This window comes from Nothobranchius furzeri, chromosome 4 (genome assembly GCF_043380555.1).
Source record: "Nothobranchius furzeri strain GRZ-AD chromosome 4, NfurGRZ-RIMD1, whole genome shotgun sequence".
Taxonomy (NCBI): domain Eukaryota; kingdom Metazoa; phylum Chordata; class Actinopteri; order Cyprinodontiformes; family Nothobranchiidae; genus Nothobranchius; species Nothobranchius furzeri.
The window spans coordinates 78,509,817-78,531,377 of NC_091744.1; the positions used below are offsets into that span (position 1 = coordinate 78,509,817).

Below are 21,561 nucleotides of genomic sequence, written 5' to 3' on the forward strand. Positions count from 1 at the left end.
TATAAACGTGTCTATGTATAAAACTAAAATATTGATCAAGAATCCTAGAAGAGATATTGGACATTCCTTAAATAAATGGGGAATTTTTAAATTGATTTTATGAATCTGTATATACAGTATTTGATATAAATGGAAACATGTAATTATGAACGTAATTGGTAAAAATAGTCCATACAGTATTTGTATTTTTATTGTTCAGCCTATAGGAAGAGTTGCTAGGCTGATCTGATTGTTGTTCATTGTTTTAAGAGCGAGAAAAGGAAAGTGTGTATTGTTGTTTAAAACCTCAGATTTGTGACCTTTCTGTGACTTAACTCATGCTGGGAATCTGGGATAGCCACGTATTTTCATTTGGGTTGGTTCTATTAGTGTGAGTGTGTGTGTGTGTGTGTGTGTGTGTGTGTGTGTGTGTGTGTGTGTGTGTGTGTGTGTGTGTGTGTGTGTGTGTGTGTGTGTGTGTGTGTGTGTGTGTGTGTGTGTGTGTGTGTGTGTGTGTGTGTGTGTGTGTGTGTGTGTGTGTGTGTGTGTGTGTGTTCTTGTACTTACTACATACTGAGGACCATTTTGACCATTTTCCCTACAAAGTGAGGACACTTTTTTGGTCCTCACTTATTTTTACAAGCTTACCAGTTGGCTTTAGAGGTATGGTGTGAATTAAGTTTTAGTTAAGGTTAGGGTTAGGAATAGATCAGCACTGGTTAGGGTTATAGTATGGGTTAGGCATAGTGGAGTCACAAAAATGAATTAAAGTCAATGGAGGGTCCTCACTATGATAGAAAAACATACGTGTATGTGTGTGTGTGTGTGTGTGTGTGTGTGTGTGTGTGTGTGTGTGTGTGTGTGTGTGTGTGTGTGTGTGTGTGTGTGTCCAAAGAGTAAATGAAAAGTATGTTGGAATAAAATATCATGAGATCTGGAATTATAAAGCATTTTAACAAATCCCCATGTTACAATCACAAAGTACGTTTTCTAAAATGATGACCTCACTAGAATAAAACCCGTCTTGGCGCATTTAAAAGTATCATGTAGTTTGCGGTTTGCTGCACTCATCCTGCTGCGTTTGGCTCCTGACGCGTACCAGAGGCAGGAGGACGCACCGTGTGAGGTGTGGTGTCCGCCCTCTCTGAGAAGTAAAGAGTTAACAGAGCGGTGGGTTTGCCCATTCTCTCGCTGTGAGTGACGCGATCATCTCTCTTATCCCTCAACTTTGCCTGTTGCCAGACCAGGCAGCCGAGGTGGACGCTGGCTATGACCGAGCACCGACCCGCCGAATACCAAACAAATCCACGTTTTACTTCCTTGTTTGATTTCCCGCTGACATTCCCTTTCGTTTCCTCTCGGCTGCTGTTTCCCAACGATGATTTTTAGTTTTCCTTTCCATCGGACGCTCCGATGTGCCGTCTACTACACGGAGGCGTGAATCTTTTTTGAGTAGAGGTGGATCTTCCCGGATACGGCGAGGAGGGAGCTCTATGAATTAAAAAAGGGAAGATTTAGACGGAGAACTGCACAAATAAAATGCCACGGAGGAAACAAGAAGCGCCCAAGCGCGCAGCAGGTACGTGAATCCAACTGTAATGCGCGTAAAACAAGGTTTAGGTGTCAAAGCTGCACATTTGTTTTGTGAAGCTCACTTAACCGTCTCCGCATTTCTGTTTCCACTTTATGGATTTAGCTCTAACGACGCGCTTGATCACTTATGTCGCCGTTTCCAGACCTCACGGAGACTCCTGCTCTGTTTTTGTCTCGTCCTGGCGGATAGAGGGTTTGTTGTGCGTTTTTTTAAAATTTTTTTTTTTTTTGCGTTTTCGCTCCACGTTTTGATCCCCATAGGATGACTCGGCAGCTGTAAACTTTCATTCCCCTTTGTTCCGAAGTTGAAGCCCTTGTGCCACATCTGACTTTAAATTACATTTGATAGTAAAAGTAAAAACAAGAGTGTGTTTTGCCCGAGGCGTCCCATATAGTGGGACACAACAGAGGGCTTTGTGCGCAGTTGATCCAAACGCACCAACTTCTTTCATCTTGGGATAAGATAAACAATTTGAGGGGAGACAATGGGAGTTTCGTGGGCTGGAAGGAGCCATAATCGACAGTTGCCACGTCTGATTTGACGGTTGATTGATTGGCTGTCATGTGGCTTTGATCTGATCCTTCCCGATTTGCATCAGAAAATCACTTCCCACCATGTGCTGCAGGCCCCTGACGTCACGTTTAAACCACTTTGAAAGGATCTGTGTACTTTTTCTCTCTCTCTCTCTCTCTCACACACACACACTTTGTGGCAATGATGGTCAAGTGACTCACTAAAAAATGAAACAAGGGGAGGGGGCAAAGAGGTTTCACGGTGAGAAATCATGGACATAAACACACACACACACACACACACACACATCTATAAGAGAAGCTCACACTCCCACTTGCTCAATTTGAACACACACAGTAACAAGCGTACAGTGGATAAGAGGAGGCGGGAGGAGTGGGTTAGGGGTTGTAAAAGGAGCCGTGTGCTATGTAATGGAGGGGAGGAATGGGTTTGCTCTGTCAGACTGGGCCGTCACAATGGCTTTGTTTCATGTTTGATTTAATTGTCTCTCCCCTGACAGGCCCATTCATCAATGGCTTTAATGGTCAATCAGAGACAGGCTGAGTGAGTGCTCCCATTCTGTTTAGCCATAAGCTGGCCTGGGCTTTTATTTCATCAAAATGCCCCAGCCTAATGTACATGCTCACTGGCTCAGAGTGGCCGCAGGGAGCACATAAAGAATGACTGAAAGCTTTCTGATTTCAGATCAGTGAGAAGGATGTTTTTTCTCTCTTTTATGTCCTCTACTCTCTCCTCCCTGCCACACTGCTGTTTCTCTGTTGACGAAAGAGAATAAAAGGCTGTAATACGGATCGTTTTGTGTTTTTAGAAAACAACTTTTTCTCCTCGCAACCACGCTTCTTTGTTCATTCATTCATCTATTCATTTCTTCATTTTTTCACGCTCCCCTTCCACCCCTGTCAGTCAGCCCGTGCAGCTGCAAGTTATAAAGTTGTCAACTGTTCAGTGGCACACAAAGGGTGATGATGAATTGATTGCAGCACAGAGCATGGTGATAGAGAGAGCAAAGAAAGGGATGACAGATGATGGGCCTTGATTAGGGACTTAGGGAGAGAGTCAGCCCACTGCAACCTTGAGACTTGCATGAAAAATCTACACACGCCCCAACAACACACACATAGACACGCTCACATCCAGCATTGCTCTCTCATTGTCTCACACACACACACACACACACACACACACACTCTCCTTTTCTTTCCTGTCTAAGAGGGTTTCCCCCTCCTCAGTAGAAAACTTGTTTTGCCTGCTTCATTAGCATTGGTCCAATTAGCCGTGAGGCTGATGGAGTCCTGACAGGCCCTGTGATTGGAGATGACAAGCTCGGGGTGCCCGGCCCAATGAGGTTTGCCACCACTTTGATGTAATCAACTTGATATTACGCAGAGCCGCTCGCCTTTGGTTGTGCTGTAACTCAGTTTTCTGCTGCAGGTGACAAATGGGCCTGCGTACCTGGGTCAGGTCTGAGTGCTCTTAACAACCTAGAGCAGCTGGACATAAACACCCGAGAAAACTGGGGGGGGGGGGGCGACTGGGAAAGCAGATCTCTTTCATTTCTGGCTGGCGATTAGCTTTGCCACAAGTTCAGGGCCTGAAGCTATTGAAATGGCAACAGAGAGTTGAAGTTCTCCATCGAACATGTCGGCAAAGAGGTGGAGATTTTACAGAAATACCTGAACTGACCGCTTAAGAGATTCAGTTTGTTTACTGAATCAAGAGTGTTTGATTCACCAGTTCTCTCTGAGGTCTTCGCAGAAATCTCTGCTCATCCTCCCCCGTTTCATCGGGTTCTTTGCTCATGTTTTTCCCTATGAAAGTTTGTTGGATATCAAAACCGGGGAGTGAATCCGATTTGGACAAGTTTTCATCCGCCAGACCGACACCCACCACTCGTGTTGTGTGTACGCACATGCTCTCAAATCAGTGGCCTCTCTTGTTTCTCAGGTCTGGGCGTATGTTTGGTTTGGCTCTCGAATCCGCTAATGAAAGGAATGGTAACCATAGAGCAACTGCCGGGGTCAGCCCACAATTCTTTGAACTCGTTTGGTTTAAAGTTTCTCCTCTTTCCATCTGTTTATCTTAGCACATCAGTGATGCAACATAAGTCACAGCGTATGCCGGCTTGGAAACCAGAGCAGCTGCAGGCAGGAATGAAGTGTTGTTGCCGGTTAGAGGTACAAGCGTTCACGGTGCACATTGCAGACACTCGCACACATGTTGTGACTGGATTGCAGAAGGTGGCTGCATTTATCTGTGCGGCTTCCTGTTTACGTGTGAAGAGCCTGTCCTTAGCCGGGAGCAGCGGGGGACCTCCGGTTGGGACGTAAACGTCGGCTGATGTCGTCAGCGAACTTTAGCAACAACCCCCCCCCCTCCACTGGTTCGCAGGTGAGGGAGGCAAATGGTTTGGCCTCGCAGGCCTTGCTGCTAATGAAAGTTCCGTAGTCGGATTCCGTTGAAGTTGAGTCACGTCTGTGATCTATGTGTCTGATAAGTGCATACCTAATGAGGCTGTGAACGCCAGAGAAAGGAGGAGGACAGCTGACGGAGTGTTTCCCACAGGTATTGACAGATGCCTTTTTTGTTTTTACCATGAGCCTTGACTCCATAAATCCTGCCTGTGTAATAACAGTGCCACCCTGCCAGCAAGCGACTGAAAAAGAGACTTTAGGAGAAGAAAGAGGGGGCACACGGGGAGGAGGAAGAGGAGGAGGAGGGGGTGGTGGAGGGGAGATGAGAAGAAGAGCGGGGGCGTTTTAAGTCATCCTTCTCTCCTTTTTAACACACACTTGGCAGAAGTCTGGCCATAGGGTTGGGCTCTTTGAGAAGTGTAAGTGCTGTAGTGTCACAAATAAAAAACTGTTAGCCGTTCACGTTTCCTTTCAGCTTCCAGTGGAGGTTTTCAGCCGACTGCCGTCTTGGCACCGAGTCTTTGTAAAAATAGTCCCACCGCTGTTGTGATAGATGCAGCTGCACTGGGGCGACAATTGGGACAGGCTGGATCCCTCCAACTCCACCACCCACCCACCTATCCCTCCCAGAGGTAGCGAGAGTTAGAGCCTGATGGGATGTGTGCTCTTTTCGGGGAAACTGAGCCACTCCGATCTTTAGGGGTCTTGAAACACAATCCAGGAGGAGAATAGCCCGGCCATGCCAGAGAGCCGATTTCCTTTTCAACAGAGTCATTTATCACTGACCCACCCTTCGCTTCTGACACGGTGACGTGTGTCATTTATCAAACAGGCTTTACCAGACACACAGAGAGGGGAGGTAGAGGATGGGGGGAGGCAGAGAGGAAGAGAGGGAGAGAGGGAGAGTGAAAAACAAGACAGAAAGTGGACTGAGAGAAACAAAGAGAAGCCGAGGAAGACAGAATGAGGCGCAGAGTTGAAGGGAAGGGACGTACAAACTCTTGTTTGTGTATGTATGAGTGATTTTCCAGGGAAGAGTGAGTTTTCCTGAAACCCTTGAGGAGGAGTGATTGGGAGGGGAGATTTCTTTTCCCTTTTGAGATGACTGGGAGGATTGAGTTACACAGAGCTGTGTCTTGATGAGTGACAGAATGCGTTTCCGTGCCACGTCGCAAGACGTCTGAACGAAGGAGGGAAACATGCTTTGAGAGTACACAAGTCCGACAAGTATGCAAGTGTTGTTTACTCATCATATATGCACCACAAACATGTGCAGACAGTGTAAAAGTGTGTGTCTGTGCGTTCAGGGGGCCATATGGCGTCAATGTTTAATGTTTGTGTGTGAGTGTGTGTGCTCCCTGATGAACAGGGCCGACAGGTATCACTCATGCAGCTGCCTGGCCTTTAAATGAACCCGGGCTGCTCTGCTCTCCTGTGGCCCTAACAGGCTCTCTCCAAGATGGATGCTTCTTTAAAAATCAGATTAATGATGGATACCAGGCTTATAGCGCCATTTATCATGAAGAATATTATTTAGGCTGGCCGTGTATGGCTGTAACTGGAGAGCTAGGACGAGAAGAAGCAGGGTGGAAAGCCTTAGACAGACACTCACTGTGTGATGGATGGCTGAGCGCTCTCTGAGTGTTACTAGACACCAGCGCCGCAGCAGTAAGCCATAATCAGATAGCCCAGGGATGTTTATCCCGCAACTACACTACCCAGATTGCTTTGCCTGTAGGGGTTGCTTTATGAAAGGTATAAACTGCCATTATCATCATTTTTAAAAAGTTTGTAGAGTTTTTTTTTTTTTTTTTTCCGAGGGGGTAGAAGAAAGACCTGAAGGACAAAATCAGAGTTTTATGCCCCGGACTGAACTTTTCTCCCCCAACAGTTATGAATGAAAGTACAGTGAGGGGTCAAGGCAAGGTCAGCCCTGCTGCTGCTCCCAGAGAAAAGTCAGAAAAAATGTTGTCTTGTGTCCTCTAGTTGTTCCCTTCTCCCTGCCTCCTACATTGTCCTCCTCCTACACACTACTGTGATTTATGGTGACCATCCATCTTCAGGCTGCGTCCATCACCTCCTCGTTGCTAGGCGATCGTGGCAGCAGCTGTGCGTGGTGGGAGGGGATTCGGCCGTCCAGCTTTCCAACTCCACTTTATTCCCTTGACCCTGAAACGTGAAAGTTTGGACCTCAAACTAAAAACTTCACTTCCAACCTTGAAAGTGAAGCTTGTAGTCTACATCCCTTCCTGAGTTATTAAAGCTGCAATAGCTAAGCAGCAAACAAGCCAGGTTTTGAATGCAAACATGGTCACAGACCACTCGCCCCTCCCCTCGGGTATCTTTCCTGAGACGCTTCCGCCGGAAACACGCTTTGCGAGAGGAAACGAAAAAGCTCTAAACACCAGTCTCCCTTTTCTTGGTCCAATTGTCTTTTTTTTTATTTTAACAATGACTTCAAACATTTTGGGACTCTGGTAGTTTGTTTTATGGTTGAAAGTGGTAGCAGCCAGCTGTTTCTCCTTCTCTGATGTTATTGAGCTGAGAACCTCTCACAGTGGTGTTCTGTAGCTAAATACATGAGTGGAGGACACAGGGATGTGCGGTGGTTCGGCGAGACCGACACCCGGAGGCTCCGATGGTTGCTTTGGGCCCGAGCCGTGCTATCGGTAAAGGTTTTTAGACAAATGCAAGAGAACCACTATTAATTGTAGGCCTGGGCGATAAATCCATTTAATGAATTAATTTGAATTTTTTGTTGCGGGCGATTTTTTTAAAAAGTAATTCGAATTTTTATCTAATAGTGCCTTTTTGGCTCCCCAGAGCTTCCGTAACGTTAGTTTCACATAACCGCGACAACGTCATAACACGCACACAAAACTGCAACAGCAAGCGAATCCATGGCCACCGGTGAGAGTGCGAAGTTTGTTCCTAAGAAAGGAATGAAATCATCTGTTGTTTGGAACTGGTTTGGGTTTGATGTGACGGACGTGGAGCGTGCCACTTTTATTCCAAGAGGATGTTCATTTATTCATGAATCACCTTAGAAATGAGTATTACATTTGTCTTGCTTGTGATTAAATAAAAAACTAAATGGGCTTTAAAGTGCCTTCCATTTGTACTTCTTGCTATTCTTCATAATTGAGGGGGAGAGAGAATCGGAAAAAAATCGTATATCGAATTAAAAAATATTTTATCGCAGACTTTATTTTCAGGCCGCATCGCCCAGCCCTAATTAATTGTTGTTTTGTTTTGTTTTTTATTAATCTCCACATTATATGTACAGTTATACTATGTAATAAAGTGTACCGTATTCTATTAGAAGATTAAGAAGCATGAAAAAATCTTAGCTCAGACTCAGAGCATCTAATCTGGTTAGACACATTAAGCCTGCGAAAGCAAAAAGTTCAGAAATCAATTTCAGATTCTTTTATTTCACTTGGTCAAGCTTGTCTTACAGATTTACGTGTTTAGTAACCGATTTGTGGTCTTCCTGTGTAAACAAATTGTAAGGCATGCAATAGGGCTCATGATCGTGACGTCATCACCGACGTGGCCGCCCCGCTGGAGGCCTGAGAGTCCTTACTTGTTGCTTGTTACTCCTGTAAACGGCGCGCTCCGACTCGCTTTTGCAGCTTTAATTTAATTTAATTCATTTAACCGGTTATATTACTCAACTATAGTAAATAGTTGCTGTGTTGTGGGGTACAACGCGTGATCGCCAGGAGAATAAAGATGGAAAATGGGCTAATTTTTCAGTTTTCCTGCTTGGAGGGACAGCCACGCGGACCAGGTATCTAACATAACAAAGTCTTGTCGGCTCGCTTGGATTGCAGCTGTAAAGTAACCAAATATCGCCTACCGGAGTAGTTTTATTCTGGTAAGCTACAGATGGTGTACATTTATTTTGTACATAGCTTCTTTCCTTCAACCGCGACACACACACACACACACACACACACACACACACACACACACACACACAGGCTACACACACACCGGTAAGCTAATGTGGGTGCATTGACACAACACAACTTCTCCTGCTACATTTCTTCTATAGGATGACGATTTTGATTGTTTTACTAGAAAAACCAGCAAATGAAATGTTTACCTCTCATCCGGACATTTACATCCGCTCACACCACAAACAAGAAAGTATATAATGCTGATTTCATCCACATAGCGGTCCCCGACGTCTTTATTTAATGTATCCCAGTATATTCCGCATCCTTTTTGAGATTTTAGCATGTTGTTGACACTTCCTTTCCCTTGAATCTGCTTCTTCTCTTCAACGTGCTGTTTTGTTTTCACAGTTTGTTTACACTCATAAGACAGCCAACATGTCTGCACACACATCCCAGAATGCTTTGCGTAATCACGAGTGATCACAAGCCCTATAGTAACAACAGTCTAAAGTTTAAATTTGACTTTTTGATTCTACATGTTGGGATCGGCACCACAACCCGGTCGATGTCTGCAGCCCCGTGGGTTCTTTCACCCTTGGGCTGAATTTCTGTCGAGTGTTTCTCAGACTCCCGAGTGTCCCGTCGCGACACCTGCTAGATCCTTTTAGACCGTTGTTAAACATCCTGAATCTGACACAGGCAAGACCAGATCAAACAGGTTTTCCTGTTTACATCATTGGCCTAAAACTAAAATGTGTTCTACCGCTGATGGTTTCAGTTTCCAGTGCAATCTTACAGCCTCAGGCAGGAACAGAGTGTCAACAATGAATGAACTAATTCAATGACCCAATTCAACCTGGTTTGGCTTAGCTTAGCTTTAGCGTTCCTCATACTGTTTTACACAGTTTCCACGCCCAGTGGCCCCTTAAAACTTTCTTTATGAGCTCTAAACTGTTAAAGGAGTTTGAGAAATGACAAAAAAAACTTCATAAGGTTTTGAGAACCGCTCCAATAAGATGTGCAGAACCTAGACAGAAGGGGAAGAGAAATATTACTAAAGGATGTTTTACTTTAGACCGAGCAGATTTCGTGTGCTCGGTTTTCTGAAACATCGTCTTCCTTCTCAGATAGCCTTGCTCCTGGACCCTGTCTCATGAAAAATTGACTTGTTTTTATTATGTTTATCATTTATTATGGCTGCTCCAAACTCAAACCTCACAAGTATTTTTTTTTCCATCTCATTCTCCTCAGCGTTAAGGTAGCGGGAGGCCTTTATGCGTTCTTTTGTCAGTTAAACTGGATGGATTTTCAGGTCGTGGGGGTCTGTATGTGCAGCTGGCAGCTTGAGGTGCAGCCATAACACAACAACCAGCTGAGGGTTGAGTCTCGTCACTTTGCTCTCCCTCTCTCTCTCTCCTCTCACTCTGTGCACTGACAAGGTTCAGCCCTAAGCTTTGCCTGGGGCCAGAATGATCTCTCTGTTTTTCCCATCTCCCGTATCACACATCCTGCACTACAATTGGCGGACGCAACGTATTCACAATGCCATCAGGGGGTAGAGAATGCACACAAATAAAACCTGACAAAGACATCTATGATCGACTGGGACACCACGGCCTCTACGAGCAGAAAGTTGCAGCGGCGTTATGAATTAAAACTCTAGTAAATGATTGATGGAAATTTCTTGCATCAAATCTGCATAAGCGACTTATGTCAGAAGTTATTCGTGTTCCAAGATGGCCACAGATCACCTGTTACGGTTTTTCTCGTGGGACCGTAAGCCAGCTTGCAAGGATCAAAGGAAAAAGGGAGAGTACTAAGTTTGATTGAGTGTGTTACTTTGACGCATGTGTACAAGAGAAAGGCATTTTAGGTATGTTACTGATCTGCAGCTATTTTGACAGAATGGGGCTGTTTTAGACTAAATTATTCTAATCTAGTTAAAGGGTTTTTGACAGCTGGGAAACCTGAGAGAGAGTACAAAGCAGATTTTGATTGAGACTGAGGTGACTTCCTGTCCTGCAATGTTCTTGAGCAGTTTCCTGTCGGTGAGAGTACCCCCCACCCACTGCCCCCCACCCCCCACCCCGGTTTGGGCCAGTCAGAGTGCAGTTAGAATAACGTACACATGTCAGAACAGACATGTCATGCTGTGATGCAGTTTAATTTGCTCCTCTTAGGGTCTCTCCAGGCAGTCTGGAATGTCTAAAAAACCACATCAGACCTCCACTTTTCTTTTGATGCTGAATAATAACAAACAAAAATCTGTCTTTAGACATCGTGTAATCATCATTACTTTTGATCGTTTGTGAACAGAGCTGTACAGCTTTTTCTTTAGTGAACTTGAAGAGACCACCTATGTAGACAACTTCCAGTCCCTTCCCTAGATTCCAGCTGCATATTTGTGTACTGTGTGTAATAATCACTATAAATATGGGTATAATAAAGATGTAAAGCATAAATGTGTGCATTATTTTTGCAGCAGCATCATTTTATATTCAATTTTCCTAAATATTGTACAGCTTTTTAATATTCTTTGTCATTTTTTAAGGTACAAAGTATTGCACCATGTTTTTAGATTCCCATGATTATTATGAATATGATTATTTTACACAGAGAAACATGTCAGTATCTTGTTAGAGAAAAAAGACAAATGAATGTATTCATGATGGCCGCACAAAGACTGGCCCTTTTTTAAATTCTAATGTCTCGGGCAAGGTTGTGTGTTTTTTTTTCTTGTATTATTTATTTATTTATTTATTTATTTTGGACCAAGTAAGTACGAGTAAGAAGGTCAGACGCAGGTAAAGTTTTTCTAATGACACATCCTGTTTATTCTGCTTCCGCTGGGTGTGATCGGGCTTCCAGACCATGTCCACAGCTGTGGAACATTCCAGTTGATGTTCATCAAGAGATTGATTTTAAACAGGAAAAAATGCATCTAGTTGTTGCTTGACACATTTACACTTTGGAATGTTTTTATGAAAACATTTCTACTTAAAATAAAAAGCGTGTGACCCGTTATCTGTTCAACTGACGACTGCTTAAACATGCAGAGCTAGTGCAAAGATTTCTTCAGGGGTTCATTCAGGAGTTTATTTATTCACACGAGGCCCGTTTTTAAGACGCAACATCAAGAGAAGTTCGACTTTCAGCAGCAGCTGAGGAGAAGTGGCGGCATGACAGAGGCAAGGAGACAGAAAGTGTGCTTTAGAGGCAGCCTCGGCACCTTCCTGCCTAATCACCCCCTGTCCCTGCCCTCTCTCTTGTTCCAGATCGTCAGAGAAGCACTGCAGTATTTCTATCAGATGATCTCTCCCTCCTCGTCTGTGGCCCTTATGTTTATGAAAATGATACTCTACAGGAATGCTTCCTGCATGCCAAGATGTCACTGTCTTTCCTCATCACTTGCATCTACGTGTGTGTGTGTGTGTGTGTGTGTGTGTGTGTGTGTGTGTGTGTGTGTGTGTGTGTGTGTGTGTGTGTGTGTGTGTGTGTGTGTGTGTGTGTGTGTGTGTGTGTGTGTGTGTGTGTGTGCCGGGTGAAGGGGGTGGATATAACTAACCGACTAGCTTTGTTTATAATTGGAGAGTGTGGCGTGTTTTTATTTTTTTTGAGGTGAAACATGTGGATTCTGAATGTGAGATTCCATTTCGTGATTCTTTTGTGTTTGCACGAATTGTGACTGAGATGTTGGTTGTGTGAAAACGCACCTCCTACCATCCTTACCCAGCCCCACCCCAAAGGAATCATTCACAGAACCTAATGATTCTTGTCTTCCCCCCCGCATGGCATCAGCTCGGTTTATCATTACAAGAACTTGCACACACTCGCTCCCTTTCTCACACCCACATTCAGCGGGAAGATTCGTATATTCACCCCACACCATATGCTTGGATATTAGTTAAGACTGCATCCAAGAGTATTGTTGTATTCAGAATATTCCTAATTTATTCCAAGGGAGCCTCTATATTCCCATCACCTTTTATTAGCTTGATAAATCACCTCTGTTGTCAGTCAAGGCAGGGAGAATAATTGGATGTGGTTGTCGCCCTGTGTGATGGATTATCAGTCATTGGGGATTAAATTAACAGATAGTGCTCAGACATAATGGTTTTTGTTTTGCATTTTAAATTGCCTGGGAGCACGGTTGGACTCTAAGGTTTTTATTGCGGGTCCTTTTGGACTTCTTTCCCCCTTTTCTGTTCTGCTTGCACTTCATAACAAATTAGTAATGGCCCATAGAGCTGCAGCTCCGCTAGTATAACATTTAACAACATCTTCCATAACGTTGAGATGCAAAAGCAGAACACCTCTGAAATGCGATTGCCTGTTTTGATCTTGTATCTAGCAGTAGTTTAATAAAACATCAACAAAGTGTGAAGAGATGTTTGCGATGTCGTCTTGGTAAGGAAGAGTAAGGTGACTTGACAAGTGATGTGCCAGGCTGTTATGATGCAAGCTGACATCTCTGACTTCCTTAAGGACGCAAGCACGTTAATTACCTGATCCTGGCTGGATTTCCTCTTTTAACAAGGAAGAAAACTAAAGAGGGAGTTGGGAGTAAGTTTAGCACTGCAGGAGACCCCAGACAAGAGCCATTTACCTCGTCACCCCTTCTCCGTTCACCCGCCACACCCCTCCCTTCCATTTTCTTCACGTCCACATTATCATAATTGTGTCCAGAACATGAGGGGCCAGGGAAGTGATCATGTCATTTTATTTACACCCTGCTTGGCCCCTTTTACAAACGACATGCCACCGACTGCCAAGCGGACTGGGGCCCGACGACATCTTTTGATCAGGGCTGTCGGAGCCGATCAGCAGAGAGTGGCAGGTAATGGATACCCAGTGACAAACCAAATCTCTGGGAGGACGGAGAGTGGGTCGCACCTGCCAGGTCTCCATTAGGCTGGCCTCACAGTGGGGCTGCCTGCTGACTGTGCCCCCAGGGTCCAAATCAGACCAGCGCCAGTCGCATGGCTGTTTTGAGATTGGCTGTTAGCACTGGAAATGAGAGTTATTTCAGCTATGACATTTTTGTTTAGACTGGATATGTGTGGTGGGGGAGTAGGGGGGGCTGAAGGATTTAGTCACAGTGTGTGTGTGTGTGTGTGTGTGTGTGTGTGTGTGTGTGTGTGTGTGTGTGTGTGTGTGTGTGTGTGTGTGTGTGTGTGTGTGTGTGTGTGTGTGTGTGTGTGTGTGTGGCAAAATTCACCAGCTTTACAGGGTGTGATCAGACTATTCCAGCCTATCTATCCGCAGGTTCTTTTTGTGGCATTTGTTTTAGTTTATAATCTCATCCAAATGGCCTCCGAGCGGTCTACAGGCCATCCCTTACTTTCAGAGATTATTTGTTTTTCCTCAAGTTGAGCTGTTTTGTGAGTGGGGTTGTCAGGAGATGGGGAAGTGGGGACTTGGGGGTGAGTGGTGGCAGAGTTGGTGTTCGATGGGTAGGCTTGTTGTGTCTGAGGCAACGCGGTACAAAAACACAGACGCAAACACACATTCTTCACTTTTCATTAACCCCTACTTCACACTGCAAGCCTCGGCGATGCGGAACAGCAGCGGAACGTCACTGCTTCAAATACAATCCATTACAGTCTGCAGTGGTAATTCAAACCGGCCGCAACGCGGAAATTTCCAGGTGCTTCTCAGAAGCGGCTTGTCGTCTGGACAGGAAGTCACACGTGTTTTTAGTGTAAAACCGGTTATTTTCTAAATAAGACTATTGCAGTGATGCAATTTCATATCTATGTAGATTAGTCAAAGCAAGGCACCTAACAACTTGTTTATTCCCATCATCATTTGAGAAGTGCAACTGTGTGTTTCTATCGCTTTAATCCTGGAGGTGGAGAAGAACAATGTAACCCACTTTTGTGGGACTTTTATTTTGAAGGTGCTGCTGACAGGATGTGTTGTTTGAAAAGAGAAAAAAAAACAGAAGTTGGAGCGGAGTTGTTAATGGTGCCGTTGAATAAAGAGACCCTGACAGTTCACGGTTATCAACCTTTTCTTGAGCAACCACAGTCCTGTATCTTCTCCCGTCTCTTTCTGGAATGCTCGGTTACAACAACATCAGATGACTTCAAACCGCCATATCAAACGTGGCTTCCTACTTCTTGTTTAATGGCGGATGGCATAAACAAACTGTGGCCTTCGAAGTCTCGAGTGACTGGCAAGCCAGTCGAGGAGGGTGGCGGAAGTCTTGACAGATTTTGTGGTCACCCAAGTCCAGCAAGGACCAAGGCAGAGAACCCCCCCCCCACACACACACACACACACACACACACCCCATAGTGTACTGGCACGCAATGAAAACTCATGGCCTTTCCGCACCACTGGCACCTCCAGTGTGAAGTAGGGGTAAGAGTGCTGAGCATCAACATGCAATAGGATGGTTTGCTTATGAGTTTCCATCATGTCAGCGAACCCTAAACCATGTCTGCCCTCTTAAGATTTTTCTTGATTTTGTTTGTTTTGCTGTTTTGTCTTTTGCTTTTAAGGACTGATACTCAAGTCCTGAACCTGTCCTAACTATAAATAATAAAAACGAATGAACTTCCTGCAGCCCAGATGATGCTCAACATCAAAGTTCTATCAACGGCAATGTTGACATCCCTTCTCTTCAAACTTTTTAAGAAATGCTTTTTGCCTGTGTTCATGTGTGTGTCAGTCTACATTTGTGTGTAATCGGAGAGGAGGCAGATGAAGAGGCGTCAGACATATTAACTGACAGATGGAGGTTGATCCAACTCATTTATTACCCCAGAGGAGAATGCCACAGTGAGATTGGGCTTCATTAATTTCAGATTTAGTTTTCATTTCAAGCTGTTGTGCCCTGAGATAAATAAAATGGTGCATTATGTTTTTGCCAAGATATTTCTTTTTTGTTTTCCTCCAATAGAAGGAGTGAAAAGAGGGGAGGCATAAGTTCCATGTGGTTGGGGTAGTATATAAATACAGGCTCGCCTAGAGGAAAATAACACCTCAACGGTTGATGAGGTGAAATGGGATGACTGTAATTTCTCAGCTCAGCTTTAAAGGCTCCCACACAGATGGCTCATTTATCCCTGGGAGTCCTCGGGCACACATTGCAGGGAAACTTTTTCTCCAGTTATTCTAACATAGCATGTACTCTGTGCAATTTAACTCATCTCTTTCCTTCTCTCGTTTGTCTCCATTCTCCTTGCAGCTTATTCTCCTGAGGAACGGGCAGAGCGCATGGTGGAGGAAGCAGAAGCGGGAGAGTTGCCCTCAGTACCTCACGATGACCTTTCCATAAAAGAGGAGCTTGAGCAGAATCTAGGGACTGCTGAGGAGCAGGCATGTGACCATGAATCAGCTGAGGCTGCTGAGCTTTCAGGACAAGAGATGGACAGCGAGTCACATGTGAGCGAGACAAGTGACCGCCTCTCAGACTTTGAAAGCCCCCCTAGAAAAGCTGAGGCCAGCTTGGTCACGGCATCTCAGAGTGCTGATGCCAAGACACCTCCCATAGGCATTGACACTTTAGAACAAATGAAGGCCATCTACTCCAGTTTCTTGACCAGCCCTTTGTGGTCGCCATTGAACTTGAATCCCACACCACTACAGCCACAGCCCTCAGCATCCGCAGAGAAGCAAACTCGCAGCAACAGCACTAGCAGCAGTAGTAGCTGCAGCAGTGGAAGCTATGACTGGCACCAGTCTGCAGTGGCAAAGACACTACAACAGCACCCACCTCAGAGTCGGCAAACTACTCCAGCTGAGCCCAGCCTCTTCAGCACGGTCCAACTCCACAGGCAGAACCCTAAGCTGTTTGGTTCAATCTTCACAGGAGCCAGTAAGTTTCGTTGCAAGGGCTGCAGTGCTGCTTACGATACCCTGGTGGAGCTGACGGTTCACATGAATGACACAGGCCACTACAGAGATGACAACCAGGACAAGACGGGCAGTGGTGCAAAGCGCTGGTCCAAACCACGTAAGCGTTCACTAATGGAGATGGAAGGGAAGGAGGATGCCCAGAAAGTTTTGAAGTGCATGTACTGTGGCCATTCCTTTGAATCCCTCCAGGACCTCAGTGTCCACATGATCAAGACTAAACACTATCAAAAAGTGCCTCTGAAGGAGCCCATGGCACCTGTGGCAACCAAAATTATGTCTTCTAAGAAAAGGGGACTTGTGGGTCTGGACCTCACATCTGCACCACGGTCAAGAGAAGGAACCCCCAAAGCAAAAGGAGAGATGAGCGAACCCTCACAGAAACCTTCCTTCGACCTCTACACCGCACCGAATAATCGATACAGCCACCAGAACGGTGCGAGCTACACGTGGCAATTTGAGTCTAATAAACTACAGATCCTCAAGTGTATGGAGTGTGGCAGTTCCTACAACACACTCCAAGAGTTAAGAACCCACATGATGGTGACAGGCCACTTCCTGAGGATGACCGGCTCCGTGGCTAAAAAAACAAAAACACTCTCTGAAGCTACCTCCCCCAATCCAGGACGGGTGAACACACCCACTGAGCAGAGAGTCCAGTCTGTACCGCTTGCACCCTCCACCTTTTCACCGTCACCTCTTCAAACCACCACAACTCCCCCTGCCACCTCCCCACCTCTAAAGGAGATAAAGAAGGAGGAAGTTGAGGAAGAGTGCACCAAGCAAGAAACTGTTGGAAATGAGAAACAAGTTCCAGTTGCCGTTGGTAAGGAGGAGGATGTTGAGAAGGAAGAAAAATTTGACATTTCAAAGTATAATTATCTTACTGAAGAGGACCTGAAGGAGAGCCCCAAAGGAGGGCTAGATATTCTCAAATCACTAGAAAACACTGTGACATCAGCCATCAACAAGGCACAGAGTGGAAATCCAAGCTGGGGGGGCTACCCCAGTATCCATGCAGCCTACCAGTTCCCAAGTGCTCTCAAACTCCAACAGGGCAACATGGATAAGAATTCCCAGATGAAGTTCCTGTTCAGTGGAGGGGATGGAGCCTTGTCCTCTTATGCTAAAAACCAGCCCCTCGTTTCCCCACCACTAAGCCAGTCCTCCCCCTTTCCCACCAACAACTTTCAAGCAATGGAAGATTTAGTTAAAAAAGTAACGGAGAAAGTTGCAAAAGTGGAGCAAAAGGCTAAGCAGATATCTCCAAAGAGGGACAACCAGCTGTCCCCTTGCAGTAGTGATGCTGGAGATTCACACAAGGGAGGAGAGGCTGAATCGCCTCGGGATTGGAGGGAAGGCACTCCAGCCAATAGTGATAGGGGAAGCCATAGTGACAGGGCATCCCCAGCAACAGAACCCAAGAGAGACTCCATTGTAAAATCTCCTCTTGCCTCTGCGCTGAGATGCAGCACCGCCATTATCACTGGTCATACTCCCCCTGAGCAGCCCTTTGTCAACCCACTAAGTGCTCTTCAGTCAGTAATGAACATTCATTTGGGGAAAGCAGCCAAACCCTCTTTGCCAAATCAAGATCCCCTTAGCCTGCTTTCTAGACTCAGCCAGAGCATGACTGAGAAGGCCGCAGTAGCTGCTTCTCCATTACAGACCAAAAAGCCAGAAAGTGTAGTTGATAATAGTTTCTGTCAGCTCAGCGATGACCAGCCTATCGACCTCACAAAAAGCAAAAGTGATAAAGGTGGCTCTACAGGCTCCGCCCCGCTTACGCCCTCATCCACGGCCTCCTCGATATCCCCTATCTCGCTTGTTACCCCTGCAAAACTAGCAGTGGTGTCTCCCTACACATCCACCAGCCCTCTTCATGAAAATGCATTATCAGATATTTCAGACATGCTTAGAAACCTGACACAGTCCCACCCTGTAACAAAGCCCCCTTCACGACCCCGAGTCACAGATAAAACAGAAGTTATGGGCTCAACAGTCGAAGAGGATGACGTGTCGCTGCATGGGCACAAGCGCAAAGGTCGCCACTCCAACTGGAACCCGCAGCACCTCCTCCTTCTGCAGGCCCAGTTTGCCTCAAGCCTGAGACAGACTTCAGAGGGGAAGTTCATCATTAATGACCTGAGCCCACAAGAAAGAATGCACATATCTCGTTTCACAGGTCTCTCCATGACCACCATCAGCCACTGGCTTGCAAATGTCAAGTACCAGCTACGGAGAACGGGCAGAACCAAGTTCCTGAAGAATCTGGACTCCGGTCAGCCTATATTCTTCTGTAGTGACTGTGCCTCACAGATCCGAACCCCAACAGCTTACATGTGCCACCTGGAAGCCCACCTGGGTTTCAGAATCAGGGACCTGGCCAAGATGTCCCCGAAACAGACTGCTAGGGACACTAACACACTCGCTGAGAAAATTGTACCCTTGGAGTCCTTCCTCTCTCCGCAATCTCCAGATGACCGTAACAGTAATGGAGCAGTTTATCGCTGCCAGCTCTGCATCCGTAAGTTCGCCACTAAGCACGCCATCAAGCTTCACCTCAGCAAGACCCATGGAAAGTCTCCAGAGGACCATCTGCTGTATGTGTGTGAGCTAGAGAAACAATAAATTACTCTTTGCAGTAGACGTACTGGGGGGGAGGGGGATGTAGAATGACTGTTAAAAGCAAGGCAGAAATGTATACATATTCAAAGTGTATGGTAAGATTTCATGAACTACTGTTAAACGTCAGCACAAGGTGTTTACATCTGCTCGGCCTATAAACATTTCTGGTTTCTCTGGATTTCAAAAGGCATTTATGTCACCTTAAAATATCGTGTAGCTCAAAGACGTTCCGCTTCTCCTGTCTGTGTTTCCTCTTCAAAATATCAGACAACTGGGGCGAGATTCGTTTGACTAGAAAGTCGTGCATTAACTTGAAATGTATTGAATTTATTTATTTTAGATTTTGGACGTTTGGATTTCGTTTTGCTGTTCAGCTGCATGTTTAACTGTTACGTTTGTGCGGTCCCGTTCTGTCCTGTCGAGATTGGAAAATGCCATTTCAGAACTTGTCGTCACCTTAAGAGCAGCCAAATTCCTGGGAGAGCTCCTTCAAAGAAACTGCCAAACTATGGAAGTACATCACTTTTCTTTATTGTTTTATCAATTTTCTTGCTGATTGTAAAATCTGCCTTATTCATTATCATTGAGTAAGGGGCACTTAAAATCCAGGTCTGTGTACAAATGTATATATAAATTGTGTAACCTGACAATTTGCTGTTTAAATTATGCATACTTGTTATATTTCCTAATTTAAGAGGACTATGACTATCCACTGGTGCAGAGCCTTTGAAGAAGATTAAAAGGACACTGTTTTGCACAATAGTTTTATAAATGTTATTTGATATAAAAAACACAATACAGATATGTTGATGCCTTGTGCTTCTATGATTAAATTGAATTAACTGCTGCGGAAAAAAATAGTCTCCTCTCATGCTTGTCAATGAAATAAATTTGTGTTTTCAGGATTTTAAATGAACTTTTTTCAAAGCAGAAACATTGTAAAGAGCAAGAAACACCTGCGATGGCATGAATTAAATGACAAATCTTGCTGTTGTCCCACAGTTTCATGACCAAACGCTTTCAGATCAGTTGACGGTTTCCTCGCTAGGACACCGCTGCTGAAACATTGAGCAGATCTTTCTTCTGCGCGGCCACAAATTTTCAAGCGACATCCGTGACGTTGTTGTGGGTGGGGAGGAGGGGTCGACTCTGTAGAGGTACAAGTGGTGCCACTGCCTGCAAGGCGTCTGGCAGGTGGTGTGTGCTGCATGTAAACCACCAGATGTTTCTGAAACGAGCCACTGGAGGAGGAGGAGAAGGAGGCAGGCGAGCTCCAACAGCAGGCAGAGTGGGCTGATTACCACGGGGGCTTGGAAGCCATCAGGAGCCCTGGGCACAGACAGCAGATCTGGCACACACCTGGACTCTAAGACTGTCCCTTGGAAAACATAAAGTGGATCCTATATATGCGTGCTGAGACAAGCTGACAGAGGTGCTATTCCCTCAATGCAGGCTTTTGGATCTAACAATATTACTGGCAGGTGGTGATGCTATCAGAGTAGTCACAATTCAGGCTCAGTGCCATGTAATGAGAGGGTTTTTTTCACTGCATAATGAAGGAAGACTCACACAAACACAGCTACTCCTTAAATTTGCGACGATCCACCTCTGTCTTATTTGAAGATGCCGGGGGACATGGTGTTCTTTTTGTTTGATCTTCCCAGGCTTTGCTTGTCATGACTGACTGACTGAGTGACTTGAGGCCGGGGAAGTTATCTGGTTACTATGGTGACGGCCATTTGCCCAGCCTCTAACCCCGCTCACTCACTCAACAGAGGACAGCTCGAGTGCAGCACACCCATTTACTCTCTTAAATCTCATCATCTCGCTTCAGTTCCTCCCACCCGGGAACAGATTAATTAACACACACACACACTGTGTCCTGACCCCGTCTTCTCACACAAACTCATTACCGCCTCAGACTCGCTCCCGGCCCTCCGACGTTTAGGATACATTGGTGAAACGTTGCGGGACAACCCGGTGATGACTCATATCTGACAAGCAGAATAAAGCCTTTAACAAAGGATGCTAATTGAAAGATGAGATTCAAGCCGGTAGCCATTGATAATGCTAATGAAAAAGGCCGAGCAGCCTTATTGAATATCTTGAGTTCTCAGAGCTCACTGGGTCCTTGCGGATAGAAAATTATCCTACGGACTTGATCAATTATTTTTCGGCACTCCTACGTGTTGGTGATGCTTTAGGCCAAGTGATGGACTTGGGGTGAAGATAGTTGGAGGCATTAATGAGATAGTTGACACTTTGGGGGTTAATGAGGGGCTGGAGGGAGAGGGATAAATGATTGGACTTCTGCTTGAATGAGCATTATAGCGGCTGCTGGAGAACAACGTAGAAGCTGCTGTAGACAATTATGTAGCATGAAAAACACAAACCTTTCAATCGTATCTTTTAGTGATAATAAAGAAGATATTAGCTCTGTTATCCATTGTCTTTTTGTCTCGACCATCCTTGAGGGCTGGATAGTTATAAACGTCGATTCGCCTCAATGCTCCTAAAACAAAGTCGGCAGTGAAAGGGGATGAAAAGAGGCGGACAGGACAGGGATAGGATAGGAGGACAATGAGTCCCCCTCTCCTCCATTCCACACATCTCCCATCAGCTCTTGTCATCCCTCTAATGAATATCA

At 45.4% G+C, this 21,561-nt stretch overlaps 1 protein-coding gene across 1 annotated transcript; it reads left to right on the top strand.

The window, feature by feature from the left end:
* The first annotated feature begins 1,343 nt into the window (after positions 1 to 1,343).
* On the top strand, positions 1,344 to 19,772 carry tshz3a (teashirt zinc finger homeobox 3a). The gene is made up of 2 exons (XM_015964954.3): positions 1,344 to 1,558; positions 15,619 to 19,772. The coding sequence occupies exons 1-2, from the start codon at positions 1,519 to 1,521 to the stop codon at positions 18,915 to 18,917; spliced, it is 3,339 nt and encodes a 1,112-aa protein (XP_015820440.1). The 5' UTR covers positions 1,344 to 1,518; the 3' UTR covers positions 18,918 to 19,772.
* Positions 19,773 to 21,561: the final 1,789 nt, after the last annotated feature.

Excerpts from the sequence above, each read along its gene's own strand:
- tshz3a (XM_015964954.3), top strand. The coding sequence starts at position 1,519 with ATGCCACGGAGGAAACAAGAAGCGCCCAAGCGCGCAGCAG. Across the intron at positions 1,559-15,618 it reads AGCGCCCAAGCGCGCAGCAG|CTTATTCTCCTGAGGAACGG; the intron begins GTACGTGAATCC and ends TTCTCCTTGCAG.